The sequence below is a fragment of the Cyprinodon tularosa genome, unplaced genomic scaffold, assembly GCF_016077235.1.
Source record: "Cyprinodon tularosa strain WSP-4 unplaced genomic scaffold, ASM1607723v1 ctg657, whole genome shotgun sequence".
NCBI classification, from domain to species: domain Eukaryota; kingdom Metazoa; phylum Chordata; class Actinopteri; order Cyprinodontiformes; family Cyprinodontidae; genus Cyprinodon; species Cyprinodon tularosa.
In genome coordinates, this window is record NW_024039404.1 from 174,101 (window position 1) to 195,267 (window position 21,167).

General features: G+C 38.3%; 1 protein-coding gene across 1 annotated transcript; it reads right to left on the reverse strand.

Annotated features, from left to right (window-relative positions):
- Positions 1-87: 87 nt before the first annotated feature.
- Positions 88-20,079, reverse strand: mpp5b (membrane protein, palmitoylated 5b (MAGUK p55 subfamily member 5)). Its single transcript, XM_038309106.1, has 13 exons — positions 19,641-20,079; positions 17,608-17,816; positions 15,589-15,666; positions 11,270-11,389; positions 10,901-11,062; positions 9,808-9,885; positions 9,536-9,719; positions 6,190-6,258; positions 6,032-6,103; positions 5,480-5,641; positions 1,750-1,952; positions 1,458-1,568; positions 88-1,271 (listed from the first exon to the last, which is right to left on the reverse strand). Exons 1-13 carry the CDS (start codon positions 19,966-19,968, stop codon positions 1,095-1,097), a joined length of 1,953 nt encoding a protein of 650 aa, XP_038165034.1. The 5' UTR covers positions 19,969-20,079; the 3' UTR covers positions 88-1,094.
- Positions 20,080-21,167: the final 1,088 nt, after the last annotated feature.

Below are 21,167 nucleotides of genomic sequence, written 5' to 3' on the forward strand. Positions count from 1 at the left end.
ATTGTTCTCGTTGGTATTTGCAAAAATGTTTGATTTAACATAGAAAAACAGATTAATATGTAAACAAGATGAAGGGAATACACCATCTTTGCACATCTGAATTTATTAACACTTTTACAAAGTGAGCAACACACAACAATACAAAGGTAATATAGCAAACAACCTCAAGTTGTTGTTGAAGAATACATTACCAGGCAAAGGCATGTTTACTCCTGAAACTTTTCACATTTTATCACAATCTTTGTATTTTATTGGGTTTTTATTTATTGTAATATGAAGCAATGTTTTAGGTTTGCTAGAAAGCTTCCGAAGATTGAATGTCTCTTGTCAGATTAGACCAGAATGCCTGTCATTGTGGAAAGCTAACATTACATAGCGCCATAAACCCACCATCCCTATGGCAAACTATGGCAGCATCATGCTGTGGATGGGAAAGTGGCTCTAGATGCAGATGCAACCACATTTACTAATTATGTGTCCTTTTTCTTCAGTTTGATAGTTATTAAATCATTGTTATTGATCTATGAAAGAAAATGCAAATAATTCACTTTTTTTGGTTGTAATGTGACAAAATTGTAAAAAGCTCAAAGTGTAAATACTTTGCAAGGCGTATGAGACACAATACTGATATTGAGAGAGCTACAGCAGGTTTTTTACTCTGAAAGGAAGACTGCTCTAAAATCTATTGAATCTACTTCTAAGACCTTTTAAGATGTTTTGGCTTTCAGTTTCATCAGAACGCTTTTTAAGAACTCGTCAAATGTGCCGTTTCTGGTGTGGCACACCCACCTGTGACAAAAAAAAATATTTAAACTCTGTCTAAAAATGTATATTTACAATTATAAATAACTATAAGAAATATAATAGAAATATATCTATATGAAAAAACACATTATTTTGCATAAAACTAAGACCAAACAATTATCGAAAGGAGAATCATCAGCAAAGACCAACACTTATGTCCGCCTGAGTAACAATTAAGCTCCAAAAAAGAGAGAATGTGCAAGGGAAAATCCAGTGTGAGCATAATACTGTCCGTCTCTTTTCCTTTACCTTCTCATTCCCTGAGACTCTGAGTTGACACACAGCCCCCTCTAGCAGAGCCAAGATGTCGGCACCCACTGCGGTTCAGTGTCCAGTTTATCTATTAATCTTTGCAGCTCCTGGAACGTTTGGTCTGGATCAAAGTTTACGATGGTTGCATCAAAAAAATGGCTGTAATTTAGCTCCATCTCACGGGCTTTTTCAATGACCTCCCTCAGCTCCTCCGGCTGTGGGCAGAAATCAAAATAGACTTAAAAAAAAAAAAATGACCCAGACTATAAAAAGTGAGACTGAGAAAAGGCAAGCAGACAAGTTTCCACTATTTCTACTCTGATATTGTAGCTACTTAAGAGAAGCATGGGGGATGCCTCTGACATTAACTTGTGTTTTTTAATGTTTGAAGGTCAGCATACCTTTAGTGTTTTCCCCTCTGTGGCCAGTAGAGTGCGTAGTTGTTCTTGAGAAGGAGGAGCAATGAAGATGACATATGGTTTGAGGTTGGAGGACCTTAGCACTGGCAGGGACTAGGAGGTAAAAATGAAGCTCATGAGAAAACAAAAAACAAGAGAGAAATAAAATCACAATAATAAAAATGTAATAAAAACAACTCAAGAGTTTAGCTTCATTTTGTGGTGACTTTGAAATCTAACGAGCTATTGGGACCTTTAGACACCAGTAAAAGCATCAAGAGAAACAAAAATGTACCCTCGTGTGAAGGCAGAGCAAACAGACGCGACCAGAGTTGACGACTTGTCGGACACATTCTATGCTTGTGCCATAAAGGTTTTTCCCATACTCCCCAGATTCAATGAACTTCCCTGCAGCCAAGTCTGTCTCAAAGGTGGAGCGACTGACAAAATGGTATTCACGTCCATTTCGCTCATGTATCCTCGGGTTTCTGGTTGTGTCTAAGGATTAAACAGAGAGACACATTTTTAGATGTTTCCAAGTTTAACTTTTCAGCTCTCAGTCCTTAAGTGTAGGAGGTTAGATTATATCAGAGACCATTGGTGGGATATGAATATGTAACTTGGAAAGACAAACAACTTAAAAGGAATGAAGGATGGAAGGGATGAAAGAAAGAAGCAGAAAAAGAACTAAGGAAAGAGGGCCACTAGAACAGAAAGGAAATCTTAACAAAGGTCACAAATAAGAAAGAAAATAAGAAAGGAAGGACATGATGAAAGAAAAGACAAAACATAAGACAAAATAAAGAAAGAAGCAATGATGGAAAGGATGGAGGCAGTATAAAGAGAAATAAATGAAGAAAGTAGGCAGGAAGGATGGACAGAAGCACAAAGACAGAAATATGAAACGCAAAATGGGTAAAAGGAAGAAAGGACAGATTAAAGTAAAGAAAAAAAGTGGGACAGAGGTAGAAAGGTGACAAGGAAAGAAGAACAGAAGATGCATTATTCACAAGGAAGGAAGAAATGACACAATGCAGAACAGAGGTAAGTAGAGAAGGAGAAAGATAGAGGGAGGGTAAAAGGAAAGGAAGGTACATAAGGAAGGACCACCATGGTGCTAAAGACTAAGGGCCTGATCTATTTAAGGTCTGCATACAGGTGCTGGTCATAAAATTAGAATATCATGAAAAAGTAGATTGATTTCAGTAATTCCATTTAAAAAGTGAAACTTGTATATTATATTCATACATTAGATACAAACTCATATATTTCAGATGTTTATTTTGTTTAATTTTGATGATTACAAATGACAACAAATGAAAATCTCAAATTCATCATATCAGAAAATTAGAATATTGTGAAAAGGTTCAAAATTGATGGCCCCTGGTGCCACACTCTAATCAGCTAATTAACTCAAACCACCTGCAAAAGCCTTTAAATGGTCTTTCAGTCTAGTTCTATAGGCTACACAATCATGGGGAAGACTGCTGACTTGACAGTTGTCCAAAAGACGACCATCGACACCTTGCACAAGGAGGGCAAGACACAAAAGGTCATCGCTAAAGAGGCTGGCTGTTCACAGAGCTCAGTGTCCAAGCACATTAATAGAGAGGCGAAGGGAAGGAAAAGATGTGGTCGAAAAAAGTGTACAAGCAAGAGAGATAACCGCACCCTGGAGAGGATTGTGAAACAAAACCCATTCAAAAATGTGGGGGAGATTCACAAAGAGTGGACTGCAGCTGGAGTGAGTGCTTCAAGAACCACCACACACAGACGTATGAAAGACATGGGTTTCTGCTGTCGCATTCCTTGTGTCAAGCCACTCTTGAACCACAGACAGCGTCAGAAGCGTCTTGCCTGGGCTAAAGAGAAACAGGACTGGACTGCTGGTGAGTGGTCCAAAGTCATGTTCTCTGATGAAAGTAAATTTTGCATTTCCTTTGGAAATCAAGGTCCCAGAGTCTGGAGGAAAAGAAGAGAGGCACTTCATCCACGTTGCTTGAAGTCCAGTGTAAAGTTTCCACAGTCAGTGATGGTTTGGGGTGCCATGTCATCTGCTGGTGTTGGTCCATTGTGTTTTCTGAGGTCCAGGGTCAACGCAGCCACATACCAGGAAGTTTTAGAGCACTTCATGCTTCCTGCAGCTGACCAACTTTTTGGAGATGCAGATTTCATTTTCCAACAGGACTTGGCACCTGCACACAGTGCCAAAGCTACCAGTACCTGGTTGAAGGACCATGGTATCCCTGTTCTTAATTGGCCAGCAAACTCTCCTGACCTTAACCCCATAGAAAATCTATGGGGTATTGTGAAGAAGAAGATGCAATACACCAGACCCAACAATTCAGAAGAGCTAAAAGCCACTATTAGAGCAACCTGGGCTATCATAACACCTGAGCAGTGCCACAGACTGATCGACTCCATGCCACGCCGCATTGCTGCAGTAATACAGGCCAAAGGAGGCCCAACTAAATACTGAGTGCTGTACATGCTCATACTTTTCATGTTCATACTTTTCAGTTGGCCAACATTTCTATAAATCCTTTGTTTTTATTGGTCTTCAGTAATATTCTAATTTTCTGATATGATGAATTTGAGATTTTCATTTGTTGTCATTTGTAATCATCAAAATTAAACAAAATAAACATCTGAAATATATGAGTTTGTATGTAATGTATGAATATAATATACAAGTTTCACTTTTTAAATGGAATTACTGAAATCAATCTACTTTTTCATGATATTCTAATTTTATGACCAGCACCTGTATATAAAAGCACATGCAAACTTGATAGCATGGGGAGAGTAAATCTGCAAAGTAGTTGCATCAAGGTTTGTATCTGTATAATGAAAACAGCAGGTCTGTTCATTAATATGCAGAATACATGCTGACCATCAAAACAAACAAAATACTGGGAGGACGAAATGCAAATGTACATGGTAGAGACATTTTGTCAATCAAGCAGCTATTTTTTTAAACTGCTAGATTAACTAAGGGCTGTGACTTGGAGCCACTAACAAATAGAAGCCATCCATATCTCCTAAGGAAAGACTCTTTACAACAATACATAATCTGAATGTATAATTCCAGCACACAATCACAGTTACTCTCACATAGTAGTTTTTCTGGTGTGCTGTTCTCTGTTAATCAGTGGCTAAATGGATTATTATATTTTATAAGTAGCTTCTCTCTGTATGTCACTATCTTGTCACAGCTGTTCACACATCTGTGAGACGTTCACTTGCTTTTAAGTGATGTATTAGGAGAGAATGTCTTTTTTATCACTATGCAGTTTTTTAACTACTTTTTGAAGAAGAATTAAACTTTAATTTCATAAACTACACTTTGCAATATCTTTGATAAAAGAAATGGAAGAAAAAAAAATAAGTTTTCCATTCATGAAAAAAAAGTATTGTCTTTATGATAAGACGATATGATAGGGAGATTATTATCATCATAACTTCGACAGAATAATCAAGACGGCAGAAGCTACTTTGCCAGATTAGGTCCTTTTTTTCTCCCCCGTGCTTGCATCCTTTCTAGATAGCGATCATACCTGACAACCATGTGCAGGGTTGTTGCAAATTTCAACTGCCTTTTGGAAACACAATATAAACTCATTCTGCTCTCAGAAACTCTCCATGATGATAGCTAACATTACAAGGAAAACCCTAATTTAAAACTGACTGTCTGCCCCTCTTTTGGACCCGTTATGTATCAGCTCACTGGCAACACACCTTTAAACTGCAGCTGAAATGTTTTATATGCAACAAGTAAAATTTAGTGCTCCTTATTTGGGACCTTAATAGATTGTGACCTAAGGGGGAGGAAAACAAGGGCTGAAAAACATAAAGAAAGATAAAAGGACAGATGGAAGGAGTGAACTAGGAAACAAATTTAAGGGAGAAAAAAATAGGAAAAAAATAGGAAATAAAAAAAATCCTTGCCAATCCCCCCACCCCAGAAAACAAAACACCGTTAGCTGTTTTTAATATACTGTTGCTTAAACTGAGTGAGGACTTACGTGGAACAGCTACGGCAAACTTCTCTGGCTCTATGGACAAAAGTCTACGCCGCAACTCATCATGGCCGCTGTTCGCCGGACCAACCAGAGCTACGGGTCGTTTACGATTAGCAGGCTGGTGGTAGAGTGACATTTCCTCATAGGTCAAGATGTCATCGTAGTCTGAGGAGACAGTTTAGGACAGCTTAAAGAAACGCCACTGACCATAAAAGCACTTTGTGCATTTGACCTTCTGCTAAACATATTATAGTTTTGACAAAACTTTCCCAAGGTTTAGCAATTGTTAGTCTCTGACCAGCTTGACTTTGCCTACATGGGGGTCTGTGTATGTTGTAAAGTTGTCTCTACTGTATATGTGGACCATAGAACCAAATGTCTCCTGAAGCCATATAAGCTCCAGCTGATCCGGTCTTTGAAGGCAAGTCTAATCTGACTTGTGACACAACAAGTCAGGACAAGCTGCTGTAAGAAAGGCGAGGTGTGTCAACTTCCGCTTCTGCGTAGGCGTAACCCTAACAGTGGCCTGGGTTAATGAAATAAAATAAGTTTTACCAGTGTTTCTGTTCAATGCTGATGTGTTCCTTCTTCTTAGTTTCCTGCTTTTCTTTGAACACCAAATCTTCCCTGTGAGCATGAAAAAAATGTTTTAAAGGGTACATTTTTATTTGAAATTGTTAAATTGCTTAAATGTTTACATTTTCAAATCGTACCTTGCTGCTCCCGACTTCTGTCTGGTACAGTTTTCTTTAGGCTCTCTCTCTGTTGTTGGAAACTTTTACCTGAAGTAGGAAAAAATAGAAAACCACAAACTTTAAGATCCAACCAGTGTAGATGCATCTAAATAAAAAAAGTAAAAATTTTCCTAATATTTTAACAGCCAATAAAAACCTCATGGCATTTTTTTAGGCCACTATAGAGCAGTGAACAATTGTTATTATTTTTGACATAAAAAAACAACAAAAACTGATTCTGATTCTGCAAAAAAGCTGAAGCTCAGGCAGACTGAAATAATATGCTCATTGTGTTTTCAATTATTGGAAAAGATTTTCAATTGGATTTCCATTCAGATTCAGACTGGTTTACTTTGCTGCTGAAACTACATTCTCTATCAGGTTTTCTTATATGACGGCCAACTACACCCGAGGACCATCTTATATGTTTAGACAAAACAAAATGATGCTGCCACCACCTTGTTTAACCAAGGTCTTGGTGCTGTCAGGGTATGTGCAGTATTAGCTTTACCAAATGCAGCAGTAAAACTAGGGCTGTGTTATAAACATAGCTTTTCCTATTCTGAATCAATTCTCACATTAATTTCTAAAGATGGATTCATATAACCAATAATTGATTTTGGAGAAAACAAAAAAACAAAAAAACAAAAACACAAATTTTTACTGTCCTCACAACTGCCATTAACTAGCTTTACTTTACCAATTTGCAGCTGAATGCTAATTCATTTCTAGTTTCAAAATGTTCCATAACCACAGAGTCATGTAATGCAGGTAACAGCATAGAACTTTTATTACGAGCAATCCAATTTGAGATCGGGCCAGATTGGATCAGAGGCTGCAGTGGAGCAGTGGGTAGCAAGAAGGTTCCGGGTTCGATTCCTGGCTTGGGGTATTTCTGCATGTTCTCCCTGAGCATGCATGGGTTCTCTCTGGGTACTCCAGCTTTCTTCACACCAAAAACATGACTGTTAGGTTAATTGGCTTTTCTAAATTCTCCCTGTGGGTATGTGAATGGTTGTCTATCCTGTTTAGCTCTGTGTTGCCCTGTGATAGACTGACAACCTGTCCAGGGTGTACCCCCTCCTCTTGCCTGTAGACAGCTGGAGATAGGCACCAGCACCCCTTGTGACCCTGCTTGGCTTAGACTTGATGAAAAATGGATGGATAAAAAAAATTGTAATGATTTTTACTCCCTAAGTCATTTTCTATTAAGTTCCATTACAAGTACCAAGCGGAACCTTATAGCAACAGCCATATTGGTTTGCTTTTTAAAGCAAAGCTGTTGGGCTATCATCTAGCTCTGAGACATCTATTCCCAGAGCCAAAAAAATTTAACTGATTCAAAACCTTGAATGTAGACCAGAAAAAATTAGAGTTTGGGTGAACAGGGCCCCTTCTTCCCATAAGTGACTTTCGGTGCACTGTGGTAAACTGACACAGATTTTGTAAGGTTTTCTTTTTACATGTCATTCATAAAACCTAGATTTGGGGAACATTACCACAAGCCTTTTGGCTTCTTCTTTAATTTATCCTAGCCTGGCCCGTTGGTTACCTTGGTCACCCTGTCTTGGTTAGTTTGCATTACTGTAGTCATTTTATTTTTTTGAACCACTCCATAACTTTTATCCCTTAGCTGTCTGCTGTGTTCATTGGGCTCTATGATTGTTCAGCATTTTTAAAAAGATTCTGCGACTTTCCGAGACCAGCTTGATTTATACGGACATTAAACCACAGATTCTAATTACGGGTTAGGTGACTTGGAATACAATTAGATTAACTCGATTTTATTTTAGGGGAATTAGAATAAAGTTTGGGTGAATACAATGTCATGATTTACATTCTAAAGTGTTTGTTATTTACTTTTCATAATTTTTTATGTATCACAAAAATATTTATTATCCCAATAAAATCCATTGAAGTTTGTGGTTATAAAAAGTCAAAATTTGAAAAAAAAAAAAGTTCAAGGGATTAGAATACTACTGGGAAAAATACTGTGAAGTGAAAAATAACTGACATTTAAAGTTGTTTTGTACTTTTTTAGACATCTGAGTAAAAGATCAAAAGGCAGCGTACTTTCCATTTTAAGCACTTAACTTTGTTTACTAAGACCCCCTATAGAGTCTAGGTCAGAGTGCAGTTACAAATACTTCCAAGGTGTTTGTTTTAATCTGCTGGATGTAACAGATGGTTGACAAATCTCACCAGGAAAGCAGACCTAAGTAAGCCATTTGTCTCTTCAAACTCATTTTTAACTCAGTTTTAAAAAACAAATGGAGTTGCAGTTAATAATTAAGACATCCTAATAATCACTCCTCCGTATATGCATCCATATAAAATATAATATCTGTCTTTATCATATGTATTTTCTTTAAGTAAGAAGTTGCTTTGATACTTTGAATTATTTGTCATTATTTGTTTTTCATCCTTCAGAAATGGCCTAAGGATTTATAGTGTTTTTAATAGGCAGGTTTTCTCTGCTGACCATCATCCTTAATTTGTACAAACTGCCCTAATGTATTCAAGAGAGACAAAGTGGCTTTACAAGAAACCAAAGACCAGTTTTCACTTAACACCTTACCTTGCGTTGCTAAAGGTAATGTTAACACTTGTCTTAGCACGCCTACAGACAGTGAGATTTCCACTATCCTATTAGGTTCGCAGTAAGCCACCTGTGCAACACTGATCTAATAAATGCTAATCATGTTTCAAGCATTTCTTTTTCCAAAACAAACTCTGATAAATTCCCTTTGTTTTCCCTTCTATGTTTTATAGGCATATTTATACCAGCCTGAGAATAAATAAAAAATACCAAAAAAGGGAAAGGTGTTTACTATCAAATAGAGCCTTTTTAATCTATGTTTTACAATGGAAGAGTCCAATGTACATCTCTTTTTGTCTTACCTTACCTTAACTAATCTTCTTTGAAACTTTTTACTGGGCTGGTTAGATGATAGAGGTCAAAGCAGGAGTTGTGCACCCAGATGGTCATTAGAATGTAGTCCAAGGCTAATATTAGTTCACAACTACAACAGCCATCTTTGACACTCCAAAGCACTGTGACTGAGGCTACCATTTTAGAGAAAATGCAGCAGGAACTTGCATTAATTTATTGGGAATTTATTTCTGTTGAAAATACTTGAGAAAGTGTGAGACAGTACTAAAATACACAATGCTTACTAAAGTATAAAAATTACACGTGAGTTTTTACAGCAATCTGTATTAAAGTAAAAGCCAGCGAAACTCATTAAAATGACATTTGAAAAAAAGCTAAACAGACAAAAAAGAAAAACCAAAATGTTTATAAAGAGCTGAACCATGAGATTACCAGGAATGAGGCCAGCCAGAGGCTGGTTGTCCTCGTCTCCATCTCTGTAGGCCTGCCACCAGTTGGGGTCATCCTGGCTAATAACATGGAGTATATCTCCTTTGTGGAAGGAAAGACCCAGCTCCCTACACGGCACGAAGGGGTCATCAGAGGGATCATAGTCAAAGTAAGCTCGCACATGCATCTGAGGAGAGGGTTTACAGCAGCAGATTTAGTGCTTGTTTGCATGCCATCAAGAGTTCTCATGCACTCTCACACCATATTAGACTTACCACACTTTGCCTGTGAGGAGCAGGTTTATTATGAGAGCTCGGTATGAGGAGGAAGGTTAGAGTTCCTTGCATTTCTTGCTGTTAAATACATAAGAAAACAGTACGTAACATACAACTTATATAGATTCTGTCGAAATGTTCACAACACCTGGAACTTTTTTTTACATTTGTTTAGGGCAAATTTCAGCACATTTTCTTGAGACTTGATGTGACAGACCAACACAAATCTGCGGTGACTGAAAATAAAGAAATTATTTACAAATGCAAAAAAAGTTATATTCACACCATTTTTATCTAATCAAACAAAATTCAGGAACACAAACTTCTTTAAGAACATATCTACTCGTAGTTAAATGTAATATCAGCACACCTTAAATACTGACTGTGTACAACTTGGAGGTTTAATAATAATATCTAGTTTACCTTCCAGTAGGATATTAACGTAAATATACAAGCAGAGCTACAATGTGGCTGAGACCAAAGCAGTCGTGCATTAGAAGGCTCCAGTCCCAAATACAATTGAAAATCTGCTGTTCACAGATGCTCTTAATCAACCCTAATTTCAATCTTTGTTTAATCTTTCAGTTGTACATAACAATTAGTACACATTTTTCCTCTGCATTCAACCTATCCTTAAAGAAGCAGTGAGCAGCCTGTAGTGCTCAGATCTCAGTAAGCTTAAGCCATTCGGCAAAGAAGAATGGGCAAAATTTACACTTTAGATGTGGAATGTTAGTAGAAACTTAGCCCAAAGGTCCTGCAGCCATTGCCACAGTATTCATTCAGGGACTGACTATAAATGCATGCTTCACTTTAAGTTTTAATTATCAAAAAAACTTTAAAACCATGTCACATTTTATTCCACCCTTTGACATGGGCTTAACATGTATTTGTCTATCAAATTCACCTCGATACAATAACCTCAAGGTTAATTGTTGTAAAGCACTGCGTGTTTATAAGTGCATTGAAAAATGTTCTTTTTATAGTATTATGCAATAATGTGGGTGAAAAGTGGTTAAAATTTTGGAAGAGTTTGGAAATAAAAAAATCAGAACTCCATATTAAAGGACATCAATCTAACAGTTATGGTTACCATTAAATCGTGAACTTCGTTTATGTGTTTTCCACGAATAGGAATCCCGTTGATTTCCAGGATCTCATCTCCCTCACTGAGGAGTCCGCTCCGTTCTGCCGCGCCGCCTTTCACCACACGACTCACCACCACATTGTCCATGTCATTACGCACTGTTGCACCCTGATAGCAAGACACCCAAGAAGGAAGATCACAAAAGTTTTGTTAACAGTCTTTAAACAGTTACTCCAATCCAAGGAGAAACACATGTCATATACAGTAAAGGGAGAATTAGGGCAATCGGGAAAGCAAGCAAAGTCGTTAAGACAGTTTTGAAAGTGGGTGATGATACATACAGACAGTAGGAGTAACTCAAAGTTCATATCTCACCAGAGGGGTGTCTCTGGCCTTCTGAAGCCGCACTAATTTAACCGTCTCTCCGAGGTACTGGGTCACACTTTCCTCTGGGATTTCCTGTACGGCTACACTGTCATGAGCCTGCATCAGTGCCTGCCATAGAAACACACATTGTTAAACTTATATTAAGACAAACATTTAGAAATTTGAAACCACAGATATTGATATAAGGTAGCTTTGAAATTCATAAAAAACAAAAGCAGTAGTGTCTTTTATTATCCAAAGCTATCCAAGCACAGAGGCCACTCCCTTAGCTAAGTCAATGGGACACCTTTTTGCCCAAAAAGCCATTAACATCACACTAAGTAATGCCTTTCCTATAAGAGAGCAGACCTAAGCTTAGCTCCTGTGTGCACACAACCTGTTTAAATCTCCCTCAGCGCCAAGGAGCCAGAATTAACACCACACATCAATAAATGCTGATTACATGTCTTTATGAATCAAGGTGTTAAAGTAGAAACCAAACGAAAGGTGAATGTTGGTCTCACAAGGACAGGCTTAATTCCATTCATGCCAGAAATGCTTTGCACCATGACAACACAATAGTTGGCAGCAGTGTGTTTCAGCTTCCAAAGATACCGTATTTTCACGACTATAAGGCGCACTTAAACGTCTTTTTTTCCCCTCAAAATGTGCGGTGCGCCCTATGGTGCGGTGCGCCCTATGTGTGTTGTAACTGCGACTTTTGAGACCACCTCATTGAGGAGATGATGAAAGAGTGGCTGAATGTAAGGAGACCAGGTGTTTTTTTTCCACTCATCACCATTAATCTGTAACTCCATGCGTACCCATCTCACAGCTGATGTGAAAAACATGGGGAAACAAATTAACCCTGTGCTCGCTGTTCAACCGCTCAACATCGGTGTGAACCGGACCCAGCAGGTGCAGCAGAAGCAGCGAGTTTACATGCAAAGTCAATGGTTGACGCGCATATAGGTGCAGCAAAAGGTCATGCAGCGCGTTTTGAGCCGCAGGTGCAGCACGTCACGCTGCTGCTGCTCAAGATGGAAAAATTGAAGTTTTGCTGCTGGACGCGCCGCATCAACCAATCAGAGAAGCTGATCTGGGAGCTGACAGCGAGACAGACAGCGCTCTGGTGAAAGAGGAGATGATGAAAGCGTGGCTGAGGGAGGTGTAGCCTATGTGAGGAGACAAGGTGTTTTTTTCCACGCATCACCATCGCTGCGTGCCCATCTCACAGCCGATGTGAAAAAAAAGATGAATCAAATGAACGCTGTGCTCGCCGTTATCCCTGGGGGGTCTGACAAAGGAACTTCAACCGCTCGACATCGGTGTGAAGCGCCCGTTCAAAGTAAGGCTGCGAGCGGCGTGGGAGCGATGGATGACCGACGGAGACCACAGTTTCAGGATAAGTTGAAGGCAGCGCCGGGCAAGTTACGCCACCGTTTGCGGATGGATTGTAGATGCTTGGACTAACGTGTCTGCTGGCTCTGTTCTTCAAGCTTTTGCAAAAGCCGGCATTATTTCTGAGGAGCTGCGCTGCACGGAAAGTGACTCTGACAGCGCAGAAGGGGAAACTGGCATGTCTGATTTAGCGCAGCTGTTTTTCAGAAACAGAGGATGATGACTTTGATGGGTTTGATTAATACTTTGTAATAAATACATGAATAAAGCACAGTCATACTCAGTTTTGCTCCCGCTCTATTTTTCTACCTGAAAGCTTAATTCAACAGCAGCGTCTCCTCCTCTTCAGCGCGGTGGCTGGCAGGTGTTTTTTCATCTAAATAATCTAAATCTTGCAGCTATATTTGCTGTGATCAGTTGGAATAAAGTAGTTTTAATATGTTTTTAAGTGAGAAAGTCCACCTGAAAACTTAATAATTGCAGTCAGTTCATCCAGATTATCTATTTCTGTCGGAGGCGCTCAGACCCCCACATACCAGCGGTGCACCGACAGCAGAAATCCTTTCGTTCACCGCGGCTGCTGGCAGGTGTTTTTCATCTAAATAATTGAAACTGCAGGCACCAGGATACCGGTAATAAAAGCGAACATATTCTGTCGGCAGGTTTCAGGATTTTAAGTTAATTTAGGAGTAATCACAGCGCTGTGTCATCTGCGATGTCTCTGTCTCACGGCCAGCTGCCAGGTTTGATTAATACTTTGTAATAAATACATGAATAAAGCACAGTCATACTCAGTTATGCCCCCGCTGTATTTTTAAATACGCAGTAGAAGTATTTAAAGGTAGTAGAGGACATGTACCTGTATATAAAAAACGCGCGCTATAGTCCGGTGCGCCTTATGTGTGTGTTAAATACAGAAATGGCACACATAACTGAGAGTGCGCCTTTTAGTACGGTGCGCCTTATGGTCGTGAAAATACGGTAAATTAATATAATGTGTTTTAAGTTGATTGTACTTTACATGGTCAGATAACTTTATATATCTTCCTGCCCCCCATCCATCTTTGTTCAGCTAGAATTAAAAACAATTCAATTAAAGCCTCTTTCTAGTTCTTAACCAGCTGACACAAAATAGCTTCCAACGTTGGGTGAAAATAATTTCCAAATAACTGAAATCAATTTTTAATAGCATTTCTGAAGAAGTTAAATTAAGCATTGGGGAACTTTACAGAGAATCTCTGAAAAAATAATGTAACTGTATTATTATGGTGCAAAAAAAGCAGTAATGTGTGAGTATTTTTGTTTCTTTATCCAAGCTATAACTCTTAGTAATATTTGCACCATTAACATATAAATCCATTATTTCAAGAACTGGAGTTTTGACATCTTGAAAGGGTTCAAATAATTTGCAACCTGCCATTTTAAAAAAAAAAAGCCAATTAAAACAGATATTTTCTTCCTTTTTAATTTTTTTGCAGCAAGAGCATTTAAATTTTTTAAGCTTTAAAAGTACTCAGGAAACAGGAAATAGGAAATGTGGCAGGAACTTAGGCCTCCAATAAAATACTTTAATAAAAAAAACTAATAGCACTCTAGGGCTGTATTATATTGCCATTAAGAGTCTCTTTTATGTAAATCTGAGAGATGTATATAAAAAAGTTTTGGCTTAACAATTAAAAAAGGGTTTTTAACCTTGTTATAAATTATAAAAAGGAGTTTAAGACAGAAGACAAGGAAAACACTCACCTGAATGAGTTAATGCATAAAAAACAAGCTTGAGATTTCATCATGCCAGACAATCAGACAATGATGAAGCCATCACACCAAACAAGCTAAAGCTCACATCACCCCATAATTATGCTTTACTGAATTGTTATTTAGCAAATGATGATACATGATGAATCCGCAAGGAAAAAAGTGTTACCTTGAAAACACATTTTATCTTAAGATAAGGGCATGAAGGTTTCATATTATCATAATAAAACAAGGGTGAGTACAACAAAATGTTGTTTGTTAGCATAACTAATTTCAGTCATTTATATTTAAGATTTCTTGGTTAATTAACAGTTTATGTTAATAATAGTGCAAAAACATGCTCTCATAAGTGAAATCTAGTTGTTTTCATATGACTATGTTTGTGTTGAAGTTCCTGGCTGGAAACCCACAGAAAGACCCATAGATGAATACAGTTTTCTGTTAACAATAAGTGGCTTAGGTTTAGGAGATAAAATATGTTGTTGTGTTGGAAAGTTAAATGCTAGGAAAACACAAATATGAAACAATGAATACTATAAAGAATTTCAGCAAATTAAAAAGAGATAGTTGGCAGGAAATGCTCTGGAAAATTGTGACTTCTAAAACAGAAAAAGTACTTTAAACAAAGTTTTGATTTCAAAGGAGTAAGTTGCATCTAGAATAGAAACTTATATCTGTCCTGTTTTGAAAAAAACATAACTAAACTTTTTTTTTTTTTTTTTGCTGGCTCATCAATGAACAGGTAACATAAAGTTCAACTTCAGGCACGTCCGGACGAGTAGATAAAAAGAAGTAAATCCAGTCCCCAAGCAGATAACAGCACAAACATGACGACAGCCAGGGATGGGGAGTTTGGTAAGAGACACTGTATTTTGATGAAAGTAGCAGTAGTATTCAAACTCTGACACAAACTTTTCCGCTGCCTTTCAGACAGCAAGATGTTAATTTGTTAAACTCTGAACTTTGACTTCCCAGTGTAAGATGCTGGAGAAACAATTACCCTTTTGGAGGCAGTCGTGTATAACATTAATTATATTTCCAGCAGTTTAATTGCCTGAATTCTAACTCATTAAACGAGCGGATGAATAAGGCTCTGCGGATTTGTGAGAAAAAAAACATATAATCATATTAAAGGTCAAGCAAAGGTCTCAGCCGGAAAGCTGGTCTCTGACCTGGAGATGGGGATTGGTGAGCAGCGCGCTGAGCTCCAAACCCTCCTTTTGTTGGCTTGTCTGGAGGATCCTCTGAACCTGAACAAAGACAGATTACGGTTCCATAAATCTGACACCAAGACATCAAAACCTGCAGATCAGAAAAAATAATAAACTAGTTTTTCTAAATAAATCCTACTGGTAATTTCTTAAACCTTACTAAAAGTATTTGACCCTATACCTAAAACTTCTATTTTTTACAGACATGTTTAAGCTTCCAACGGCATAAAACAGTAAAAAAATTTTGTTGTTTTTTTTAAATAGATGAAAGCTATCCAAAAGAGCAATAAATAAAACAAAAAAAGCTTGCCTAGGATGATGACTGTTTTAGGCTACTTTTATCTCTGCACAACTTGACATAAATATGTTTTTTCACCTACTATTGAACATCCCTCCCTCCATCATTATCTCTCATTCACAGAATTTAAAACAGTTGGGATTTAGGGAAAATAGGTCTGTATTCCCGCCTTTCAGTTATAGCATGTGCAGAGCCCAATATTATTCACTTGGCTACCCTCAAACTAAAAATACCAGAGGCTCGAGACGTGGCTCTTACTCTTTTAAGAAACACAGAATAAAGATATATTGTTATCTGCTGTACAGATATAAATGTTAACATTGCATTAACATTTTAAAGCCTATTCACTGTCCAGTGGGTTTCTATTTTAGATCCTATGGGTCTTGTGTTGTCAGGCCAATTCATCTGCCCTTCGGCCTCTTCACCTCTTGTTCAGAGCTTAGTTCATCCATTACATTAATCAAAGCTCTCACTAACAAGGTGACACACTCGCCCCTCCCCCATAAGCAGAGCTGCACCTCAGCCCATGCTGCTATAAGCTGCTGGAGTTTCTTTTTCTGGATGTGCAGATCCTGGCCCTCGTCCTGCGGTGTGCTGCTAGCGCAGGGGGCTGCTAGGAGATTAGTTTACATAATGGTCAGTGTGAGTATCACACAGCACAGGCGTTTAGTTTAGTCTTACTGCAAAGGTAACACTGTGTCTGGTGCATGAAAGAATACACAGTCTGTGCGTGAGCATGTGTGAGCATGTATAAAGCAAGTATCGACTACCGCAGCCAGCCTGTTTATCTCAGAATCAGTCCTGCGATAACTGGAGTAACTGTCCTTTTAGAATGTTGCCTGCAGTTTATGGGCTGTTAGGTCAAAAGCATTACAAGTCAATTGTAAAGTTGTAACACAAATTAAGGAGAGTAGATATTACCAAGGGCCATCCATGTTTTTCATTCTAAAATCCATGCTTTCTCCCAAACTTACAAAGAAATCAGTGTTTTTACCAATTTCACAGTTATTAGCAACATTTACGCTTCTTTTAGAAGCTTTAGACGTCAGACATTGATTAAAGGGCCTGTGAAAAGCTAAGACTGGATAGAAGATAAAATAAATGGATGGATGGATGGATGGATGGATGGATGGATGGATGGATGGATGGATGGATGGTTCCATTATCCCTAACAAGTCTCATCACAAAATCTGTCTTTCTCCAATGACTGAACAAGTTGTTTTTGAATATTTCACACACAGCATAGATCACATCATGTATCGACGGTTTGGTTCAGCATTAAATCTGCAGACTCAATGAAAATCCTCAAACGACAGACTTTTTACTGTTTTCCAGATAGTTGCTTTTTCAAATGTTTGCCATTATTTTGTAATTTGACAACAAAATAAAACAACTTTTTTAGCAGGAGTCACAGAGAAACATATCCTCATTGTTATTTCACAATTCCAATTCTCTTTGTGCACCATTTTTTGGCCAGTAATTACATCCACATACGAATTTCAGTATTAAATTCAAACTAACTGAACCCAGATTAGATGTAAAACTGGTTCCTCTGCAGAGATTCTTGGTTAAAATATCATGTTTTGTGACTCAATATTCCAGACCCTGTCAATCCGTTTTTTTTTTTTTTTGGACTGAGAGTATTCTTAAAGTGTAAACCTGTAACATGAATAGACAAATACCTCCTGGCACAGATCCTGTGCTTGTACTGTTAGAGGCGAGGTGGGACTGACTCTGTTCATCTGCTGGGACAGAGCGCTGTAGATAGTGTAGGCGTTCCTGAATTCTTCCCTGGCAAGGAGTTGCAATACGGCTTCGACGTCCTGCTGACTCTGAGAATCATTCAAGCAGTTCTGAACCCACTTCAGAACCTGCAGCAGTTCCTCCAGTTCTGACAGACATAGAGAGAGAAACCAGATAAGGTTTTGGAGAACATGTAGGTTACTCATCCGAGCAAATTTTGACTCTCAGCATCAAATTCTTCTGCTGGGGTCAGAGGGAAAAATAACTTATTGCATTTATGTCAATATCTGTAAATCTGCTGCTGCCTCCTTGAACCCCAGTCAGCCTCTGCAGATGGTCGCTTACACTGAACTTGGTTCTGCTGGAGGTTTCTTCCTGTTAAAAGGGAGTTTTCTGCTCCACTGCATGCCGTGTAAGGGATTGCAGAGACAATGAGTCGATGCAATCAGCTGGTTTCCCTCAGATAGAAATATTTTGACCAATGTGACTGTGTTACCTGTATAAATAAATTGAATTGAAGAAAACTTTTCTAATTGCAGCTTTTCTCTGTGTGAGTCTCTCCAGGTTGAAATAGAATCTGGTCCTCAAATTTAATTGTATCTGAATAATCACCACTTTTAGGAATAACATTTTTTGTTATTTTAAGTGTAACTAAACCCAGTGTCAAAGCATTGCCCCACCACCAGACAATGTTTGAAAAAATGCCACCAAAATTGGCAGTTCAGAGGTACTGAACATTTTCCTCTAATTATTTGATTGGAAAAGCAGATTCAGAACTTATGAATGCAATGGCTGGATTAGAAACCTAAATTTCACTTTATTCCACTTTTGAAAGTTAAAGGAAGCTCTTTTCTGCGTACCGCCATCAACAACTATAATACCTGGTTAAAAATAACACCATTAATTACTGCAACATTTTATTTCCCTTTGGGATTAATTAAGTATTTTTTTATTGAATTGACAGTAAAATGACAGTACCGAAATTGAAATGTGTGTTTTATTCTACTTCTTTTTACAGACCCTTTTCCCTGCTGTTTTTCATTACTATATTAGTGTTGTCTTGTTTATTTTGCTCTGTACAGCACTTTGTTGAATTTTACTGTTTTTTGAAGGTTTTCATAAATGAAATTGCATTTAATTTCAGTTTAGAAAGATTATATTCTGATCATTTATTCTGCTTCTTTTCTAATCATTCGTCATAAAACCGTAGCAAGCCATGTTTTTTAAATCTGTCAGTTTTATCCTGGAATATACAGGATGTACTCTATCCATCAGTCAAAGATTTATTAAAATAAAATAAAAATTTGTTTTTTATTAAAACCCAGAGCCTTCTTGCTGCAAGGCAGCAGTGCTACCCACTGCTTCACGGAGCAGTGGATAGCACTGGGTTCTGGGTTTGATTCCCGGCCCGGGATCTTTCTGCACGGAGTTTGCATGTTCTCCCTGAGCATGCATGGGTTCTCTCCGAGTACTCCGGCTTCCTCTCAAAGTCCAAAAACATGACTGTTAGTTTGATTTGCTTCTCCAAATTCTCCTTAGATGTGTGTGAATAGTTATCTGTTCTGTTTGTCTCTGTGTTGCCCTATGATGGACTGGTGACCTGTCCAGGGTGTATCCCGCCTCTCGCCCGTAGACAGCTGGAGATAAGCACCGGCACCCCTCACGACCCCAGATGGCATAAAGCATCTAGTTATCTGGTTTAGGACAGCCAGCAGATGTTAGAGCTCAAAATAGGAGTGTGAATCTAAGACAGCCAATAAAAGACAAAACACGTTCTCTGCCCTATCCCTTAACTGGTTACTGTTTTGACTCCTTTTGTTCTCACAGATTGTTTTATTGTAAAACGTCATGACCCTCCATTCTTCCCTGGCCTGCATAGCTCTTTTCCTTTCAAGCCCTCCTTTCCCTTTTCAAGCTCATCAACCATTATAAAGACATCTCACCAATCACTGCCACCTTCTACTTTACTCACCAACAACAGGAAGCAGGCAGGTCACTTCTTTGGTGGTCTTCTCCTTCCCCACAAAGGTGGGATTGTCAATGCCAATCTTTGGGTTCTGAGACAGCTTCTTAAGTCTCAGTGAAGTATTTGCATCAATATTATGCTTCCCCTTGCTGTCCTCCTCCCTACGCTTTCTCAGCTCTTCCTGGTAATGCTGGATTCTCTCCATTTTGGTGCTGCAGTGTGGGGATTTCAGGGGGCTACCTTCCTGCCCTGGGCAGTCCACAGCCCTCTCCCTGCTCCTCACAGCCGGAGCTGAGGCGTCTTGTACATAACCATTTGTACGGTAGGTAATCATTCCTGTTGCAGCAGGGTACGGTGCAAACCACACCGGTGTTTCCTGAGGCCTGCTGTACTTAATGGTCAAAAGACCATATCTACGATGATGTCCGTTGTGCTGTTCCTGGAATAAAGACAGAAAATTTGCTTTAAGTATTACATAAAACACAATTTACTGGGTAGGGATTTTTCATGCTTATAGTTACACAAAACACATTCAGATCAAAAGCAAAGGAGTTAATTAGGTAAGAAGGTATGCAAGGCGTATATAAGATTGGTGCAAGGTTTCCTGATTTCTTTGTGCTATCTTAAGCACATTTCTGTGGTATACATAATGTAAAAACCAGCTTTATTAAAGGTTTTGTCTTGATCAAGAAAAGACATCGGTTGGTTGCCACAAATGTCTCTGTGTGCTATTTCTATTTGGTTAAAAGTACTCCAGGACGGCTTATTTAGAAAAAGTTCCATGACAGGATGTTTACAAAAGAAAAGCCTAACTTTGAAATGTCACTTTCTGGATTATTTAATCTTTTCTGATCTCAATGAAACTGCTGACTGTTTTTAAAGAAGAAAAATTACTCACTAGTCAAAAAGAAATACTTGAGAACTTTACGCAAAGCTCTACTGCAGGGGTTCCCAAACCTTCACTTTCTGACCCACAAAACAGTAAGAGAAACTCCTGATCCTGACTAGTGGTCCAGTAAACAACCAAGTCACCTTAAAGAGGTTAAACTGACACCAACAATAGTATCAGCATTAAAATAAACTTTAAGTTCTTTCAATATGTAAGAAAAGATGATTTACAGACTTACAGAGACACTTTAGTTCTAATGCTGCACTACAGCTGTGGTGATGCTAGCCAAAAAACATGATGGTAAGACTTATACTTAACACCTTACCTAAAACTTTTTTACCATCTCTGTCAAAGATCTCTACCATCTTTCCCACAGAATGTGAGCATTATCAATAGTATTAGTCTATTCAATTTACCAGATATACTATTGCATAAACAGAATACCAATGCCTGCAACTTAAAATGTAATATTCTACCAAATATTGCATCCAAGCAGTCATTAGTAATTAAGATATTCATTAAGTTAATGCGAAATCCATTATGTTGACATTGCCCATTGTTACAGTTAAACAGAAATGGAAAAACTCTGCAACCCTCAACTGTGAAGTTTGAGATTGGGAGCATCATGTTAAGTTGTAGTGCAG

Coding starts and splice junctions, on each gene's coding strand:
- mpp5b (XM_038309106.1), bottom strand. CDS start 19,968: ATGATTACCTACCGTACAAATGGTTATGTACAAGACGCCTCAGCTCCG. Junction 15,667..17,607: donor CACAGGATCTGTGCCAGGAG/GTATTTGTCTAT, acceptor GTCTTTGTTCAG/GTTCAGAGGATCCTCCAGAC. Junction 1,569..1,749: donor TGCTCTGCCTTCACACGAGG/GTACATTTTTGT, acceptor TTTACCTCCTAG/TCCCTGCCAGTGCTAAGGTC.